The sequence below is a fragment of the Populus nigra genome, chromosome 8 (genome assembly GCF_951802175.1).
Source record: "Populus nigra chromosome 8, ddPopNigr1.1, whole genome shotgun sequence".
In the NCBI taxonomy this organism is placed as follows: Eukaryota; Viridiplantae; Streptophyta; class Magnoliopsida; order Malpighiales; family Salicaceae; genus Populus; species Populus nigra.
The window spans coordinates 9,288,361-9,295,739 of NC_084859.1; the positions used below are offsets into that span (position 1 = coordinate 9,288,361).

At 31.9% G+C, this 7,379-nt stretch overlaps 1 protein-coding gene across 1 annotated transcript; it reads left to right on the plus strand.

Annotated features, from left to right (window-relative positions):
- The first annotated feature begins 4,170 nt into the window (after positions 1-4,170).
- On the plus strand, positions 4,171-5,986 carry LOC133700551 (protein BIG GRAIN 1-like B). The gene has a single exon (XM_062124114.1). It carries the CDS (start codon positions 4,545-4,547, stop codon positions 5,904-5,906), a length of 1,362 nt encoding a protein of 453 aa, XP_061980098.1. The 5' UTR covers positions 4,171-4,544; the 3' UTR covers positions 5,907-5,986.
- The last annotated feature ends 1,393 nt before the right edge of the window (positions 5,987-7,379 follow it).

The following is a 7,379-nucleotide window of genomic DNA, read 5'->3' on the forward strand; positions in this document are numbered from 1 at the left end:
CTCGTTGCCTCCTCGCATCCTTATGGAGCTCTGGTCCTAGTTATGGATGCAGCAATATAACAGTTCTTAATGATATTATAAGCATAGAATACTTTATATATTATACAACATCATCATAAGTTGTGCTTAAACATCTTTAATTGCAAATTACTATGTAATATGTTGCTTTCGCATTCATGCCCTATATATGCACCATATCAAAGTGCACAATTATGTTGTTTGATTTGCTATCCAAATGGACAACAAAGCAGGTTTAAAATCTATAAATGACACATCAATTAATCATCTTGATAAATTACTGAATAATCTTTAGTTTAACTAACTAAATAATATCTCCCACTATGAATCAAAAGGAAATTACTATTTCACTAACTTGAGTCTAATAAGTTCAGTAAGTTTAATAATATAATTATATAAAAGCCAATGATAATAATAAAAAAAAAAAACCAAAGAAAAAATCCACAATGTCTCAATGATTTTAAAAATAAATTTTTGTCAATATTATAAAAAGATACTTTCTAAATATTATTAAAAAGTCTCAATAATTTTATTTGATAACAAAATAAAAATTGAATGAGAAATGGTTAACCTCATAAAAAAAATATTAAGCTTAATTACCAGCAAATCAAACGGTCAAAAACATATTGAAAAAAAAAAGATAAAAAAACCTTACTTAAGTCGACATGCCAAAGTAATTTACAGCCAAATTGTGAAGTCAATATAACCTTATACGTAAAAAATTGAATAAAACAAACGACGTCACCTCTCAAATAAACTAAATAATGAAAGGCAAACTAAAGAAAATCGATTAGAGAAAAAGTAAAAAAAACCGAGTCAACCCGGGTTAATTAGACTAATTCATGACCCTGGATATGAGATCAGAATAACCTTATAGAATATCCAATAATCAAATGTCAAATAATGAAATTAAAAAAAAATAAACAAAGAACCTTAAAAAAAAGGACTGAAGTCAAATCATGCTAATATCTGAAACTCGTGACTCGAGTCATAAAACTAGGTTACTCCATAGAAGACAAATAAAAAAATCACGAAGCAAAATTCTCAATCATCCAAAATTAAAAAGAAAAATAAATCAAGAAAATGATAAAAATAAAATAAAAAATAGCAATCAAAACAATGAATATCAAATATGTTAGATAAAACAATTGAAGAGAGTTGAAACTAAAACACAATCCCAATTTTATAAGTCATTTGAAATAAAAAAAAATTGTAATAAAAAGAACATGGACCAAAGTTGAAGGAAAAACAAATAGAATGGCTACTTTGAAAAATTGGAGGGGTAGACATGGAAATCAAGAGGGAGAGAGAAATAAAGGAAAAAAAAAAGGAATGTCGATACCAAACTAGAGGTTTATTGGCCACATACGCCATATAAATGGAGATGCTGCCAAGATGTTTCAAATGCTGCCCTGAAAACAACCGTATATTCCAGAAAATGCCTCACACGCCATCTAAATGGAGTGAGTGTCTCCCACTCACTAACACATGCAACATGATTATAACTAAAAATACAGTTAAAAATATGAAACACTCATTTATGTCATCTTAATAATTTCTTTATCTTAAGGGCAATTCTATCATTTTAATATGCTTAAAAAAGGAACAAAAGAAGAAGCCATCAAATTCCAGTTCAATATAATTTCATATGGAAAAGATGATATTACCCTCATCAGCAAAGCCATTAGTTTTATGTTAAGAAAGGCAAAAATGTAAAAATATTATTCTAATCCATAATGTTTTGTGTTTTGGTTTACATTGAATCACTAACCTCTTTTAATTTCTTTTAAACTGTTTTTTTTGTTAACTAAGGTATATGAAGGGAAGAATGTTACATATAATTTACTTAATTTAAGATATATAAAACTTTATTATAATATTGATACTAAAGATGATGATAATTCTTATTATAATACTAAATTAAAATTATTGTTATTTTATTGCTAAATAATAATTATAGTTTTCACAGGGGACATCTTAGTGAATTAAATGTAAGAATTAAAATAGAAATCATTATCTAATTTTATGGTAAATAGAAACTTTAACTAGTCTTTAGATTTCTAGGTAAGGGGTTAATTATGTAATAGAAAAGATATTTATTGTCCTATACATCCTACCTAAGGTATGTTGCATTATTACTTATTTTTTTATGACAAAGATACTTATTGTGCTTTATTAAGATTTTCCTAAACTAGTGCTAATCTAAGATATTGATTTAGAAACATGCCAATTCTCACTTTTAGAATATGAGCGTTGGAACCAATAAGATGGCAACGATCAATTTGATCTCTTGTCTATTCTATTTAATTGTACTAAAAAAAGACCCAAAGACCTCCACTCACACTTATAGGGCCTTGATGGGACAATATTGATTCATTCTAGGTTCTCTCATGGAATAATGTTCTAACATATGAAAAATAATGTTCACACATTGATAAAAATAAAAAGAATGAGATATTTACAAGTAAATACACACACCTAAACACATGTTGTAGACTTTGTTAGTAAGATAACAATTTGTTGTATGATAGAAAAGTGAATCAAAAGAGGATTTTTCAACTCACAAATCATGTTCATATTAAAAAAATGCATGCATATATATAATTCGTTTAAAAAAAAACTAATTTTCTTGATTTTTGAAGGATATGACCCATTTAAGGATCGTACTACCCCTAGGTTGAATAAAATCACACAAAGTAAATTAAAAATATATTTTTTTACAAAAAAAATAACAAAGTCTCAGTATCCAATTGACATGACTTGTTTGAGAATCTATCAATGGGTCAATACTTCGGGAAAAAAAAACTACTCAAACCTTTATATATATGTTAGTGAAAATACTCCTACCATTTGTTTAAAATATTGAAAACAAAAACGTTAAAAAACATTTACACTCAAAACACATTCATACATGTTTAAAATTAAAAGGTTATTTTTTTATAAATTATGGAAAACGTAATAATAATAATATATAAAGATGCTCCTGCAACTTGGTGATTACACCATAAGAAAGGCAAATTATCTCAGAGAACGAGAGAAAGACACGGTAATTATTTTAATTAATGTATATACAGGAGGTGTAAAGTACGTAATGTTATAAATATTTCCATTTCTCCATTCCCATACGATCTTCTTCCCTGTTTCCCATGAAATGTACTGTCACCCTCCATTAGTCAACCCAAATGAACAAACTTACGTTTTATTTCAAAAGAAAATCTAAAAAACTTTACTGGATTTAATACAAAAGGCTGCATTATTGCTGTTCATTTGATTTTTGGATGGCGTTGTAAGTCAAAGCATCCGATGAGCCGCCCGCATTACTTGACTGTGCAAATACGCATCTTGCCTGGCCTCACGTTATGATTGACGGCAACTCCAGGCAGTGTGTATTCTCCATGCTTTGCAGTAGTTCCCATTTCTCCTCCCCTCATGAACAACTGAAAATCCCTTTTCTTTTTATAAAAAAAAAGAGAGGAATGGAAAATAATTCCAAGTTGTTTCCAAAGAAGAATGCTCCCTTTGTTTGTGGTTTCGTTTTCTTATATATAAAAAATATTGAGATCGAAGTTTTTTGAGAAAAAAAGAAAAAAAGAAAAAAAATTGTATTTAAATACTAATTTAGAATTTGAGAATCGGAAAACAACTATATATCGGGGGTTAATATCGGGCACCTATCTTGCATGCAAAATCATGCACCTTAATAAGTTAACCCCCTCTCCTTTGTTTTGAGCAAATACAAGAAAAAAGCGAGGATCTTGATGTTTGGAATTGAGTAATTATTGTTTTTTTAAAGTATGTTTTAAAAAAAACATATTAAGATAATTTTTTTATTTTTTAAAATTTATTTTTAATATCAATATATCAAAACAATTTATATATATATATATATATATATATATATATATATATATATATATATATAATTTAAAACAAAACAAAAATTTAACCACACAAACAAACACCAAAACTCTACCTCGGAAGAAACAAGGTATAGACACACGGTAAGCAAAAGTATGGTAGCTATTGCAATTTGCAACTTTTTGTTAAATCGTTAATTAAATAATAATTAAAATGCCACGTCACCACAGCCAACCAAGCACTGGACCCACTTGGAAGAGAGAGTGTGGCCTTATAAGAGCATGTGAAAGAAAAGAGAGCACAGACTCTCTAAAACCACTTCTCCCTCCTTCAGAGGCGTGGCTTTTGGCTTTCATTACTCTCTCTCTCTCTATAAGCCATCAAGCATACCACAATGAATATGTCTGCTTCTTTGCTTGTCTTTTATATTTCACATAGTGAGAGAGAGAGAGCAGGAGGACCAGAGTTCCAGTCTGTTATGTCTTAGTTTTCTCTTTCACGTAATCATCCTGGCTTCCATTAACCTCTCCTTCGCTTTATTTACCTCTCTCCCAGCTTTTAGTACTATTTGAAGCAGACAACAAAGAGCAAACAATATCATTCAATTTGATACTATTTCTTGCGTAGTACTACTGTACTTCAAGCAACAATCTCTATAAAGAGAGAATATGGATAGATGGGAGAAACCTCTAAGAGATGATAGGTATAGACACCAAAGGGAGAGCCCATCTTTCTCCTCTACTCTTCTTGATGCTATCTACCGTTCCATAGATGAAAATGGAAGTGGTAAAGGAGAGGAGCAGCAGCTGATTTACTACAGAGAAACCATGAGAAAGAAGCATGAGAATAATGGTATTAAAGATGGAGAAATGACAAGTTTGCAAAGAGCATGCATGATAGACAAGTGGATGGAGAAGAAGGTTAGCTATGAGAAGGTTGCTGTAAGGCGAAAATCCATGGCGGATTTCGAGAATAAATCTCGAAAAGATGTAGATTCTGTGCTGTTAAATTCAAGCTCGACTTCCTCAGAATCTAGCTGTGGTGGTGGTTTTTCATCATCAGAATCTGAATCAATTTATGGTGTCAACTCATCAAGATCATCAACAACAAGTTACACCATGCAAAGGCCTAAGCCTATCAGAACTAGCATTTCTGCTAGGCCAGAGAAATACCAAAGACGTGAAGATCATCATCAAATTGATATGTATCATAATCATGAGAGAAATTATGCACCAAACCAGAAGGCAAAACATGAAGGCAGTTTTGTCAAGACAAAATCGAAGGCCTTAAAGATTTATGGTGATCTCAAGAAGGTCAAACAGCCTATATCACCCGGCGGCCGGCTTGCAAGCTTTCTCAACTCTCTTTTCACTGCAGGCAATGCAAAGAAGGCCAAGATTTCGACTTCAGGAGGCAGGTATGAGGAGAGGAAGTTAAAATCTGAGCAAGCATCTACATGCTCTTCAGCTTCTTCATTTTCAAGGTCTTGCTTGAGCAAAACACCTTCTTCAAGGGGAGGGAAATTGAGCAGCAACAACGGAGCCAAAAGGTCAGTGAGGTTCTATCCTGTTAGTGTGATTGTTGACGAGGATTGTAGGCCTTGTGGGCATAAAAGTCTATATGGAAGTGATTGTCAAGAATTGAGTAGTACTCTAGTGGCAGCTACAGTTACAACAGACACAAGAAATAATGTTCCCACAAGTGGTGAAGAGCTGAAGTTCCATGTAACGAATGAAAATCGCCGAATCGAGGAAGTTGCAAGGAATCTTTTAAAGAACTATCAAAGGAAGAAGGAAGAGCAATTCGATCATATGAGCACCGATCTTTGCAATGACAATAATCATGAAGTCATGTCTAGTGATGAGGAAGAGGAAGAAGAATCTGATGTAGCAAGCTGTGCAAGTTCTGATTTGTTTGAATTAGATAATCTTTCTGCTATTGGAATCGAGAGGTATAGAGAAGAATTGCCCGTGTATGAAACAACTCATCTCGGTACTAATCGAGCCATTGCTAATGGTTTAATCCTGTAATTCAAAAGAAAATAAGAAACTTTATTAGTGAATGGTGAGGGGTTTACATCAAAGAATAAGATTTCTCTTCTTTATCTTTATTACTTTTGTGTATTTGTTGATATTTTATTTATTTATTTAATGAATAGATCTTCAAAGGAAATTAAGAGACATGTGCATATAAAAGACAGCGAATAAATGTATGTATGAGAGAGAGAGAGAGAGAGAGAGAGAGAGAGAGAGAGCAGGGAAGGAGGTAGCTCAAGATTCTACAATCCTGTGCACACTACTCGAGATTGGAAAAATAAAACAAAAGGGTAAAGATGGTGAAGAGGATGAAGTAAAAAGCTTAGGCAGATTTTCCAACTCGAAAATGAGCTAGATTTTTCGTCCTGGTACGTGGGGTCCTTTTTTCCTTCAAGATAACACTGCCTCGCCCAATTCTTTTTTATTTTATTTTTATCAAAACCCTAAAAGCGGCTATATATGGGATTCATGAAGAATTGAGGAAGTAGCTATTTGATTTCTTAAACTTTGGATGCGCTTTTAATTATTTTAATGAAAAAATGGAGGTATTTCTATACGAGTTAATGGCCGCTAAGTAATTTGCTGGTGGTGGTGTGGAAGATATATATTGTTTTATATAATGGAGGTAAAACTAGCAGACAAGGTGAATTGATGGAGTTAGTGGAAAGAAAAAGAGAAAGATCGATCCATGTATGGTCTCTAAAGATGTAGACATAGGATCTAATCTTTGATTCTATAAGCCCTGGATGTCAATTTTGGTTGGCTTCTAAGATAATAAGCATGGCTTTCGAGTTCTTGACGTGTTTCTCTCCACTAAAAGCCACAGCATGCCCACAAATTTCCTTTTCAAATTAGTGTTTTTTCCTGTCAAATATTTAATAAATACAAATAGAATTAGCTGCGGACAATAATTCTGTCAGCAAATTACAATAAAACTTATCCATAGACCAATTGTTTACTATGTTTATCAGTGCATACCAAAGAAATTATACTGGGATTTCAACTTGGTACTCTAAAACATCTCAGAAGCCAAATGAACTCCAATATGGTATATAATTTGGAAAGAGATGATGGCTTTCGCACCTTTAAAGAGGGGGAATAGAATAACTTTTACCTTGAAGAAGAATTATTGGATTCTTGGAACCTATAAGTAATTTATAGTGATTTTTATGTTTATATGAGAAGAAAAACGTAAAACTTTGAGTATACTTGATAATTTTCTTTTTCTTACTCCAATTACAACTAATGAATTTAAGTTCATAATCCGTATACAATTGCCATTATTCTTTTTGTAATTTGAGGAAAAAAATAGAAGGGAAGATGGGAATCCTTCTCGCCTGCTTTCACTAACATGAATTACCAAAAATGAGAATATCCTGCTTAAATCAAGGTCCATGAGTGCAAGATTTGGAGAAAAAATCCCAAGAATTATCGCAAAGGTATACAAAATCGTCGCATAATCCAACA

Coding starts and splice junctions, on each gene's coding strand:
- LOC133700551 (XM_062124114.1), top strand. CDS start 4,545: ATGGATAGATGGGAGAAACCTCTAAGAGATGATAGGTATAGACACCAA.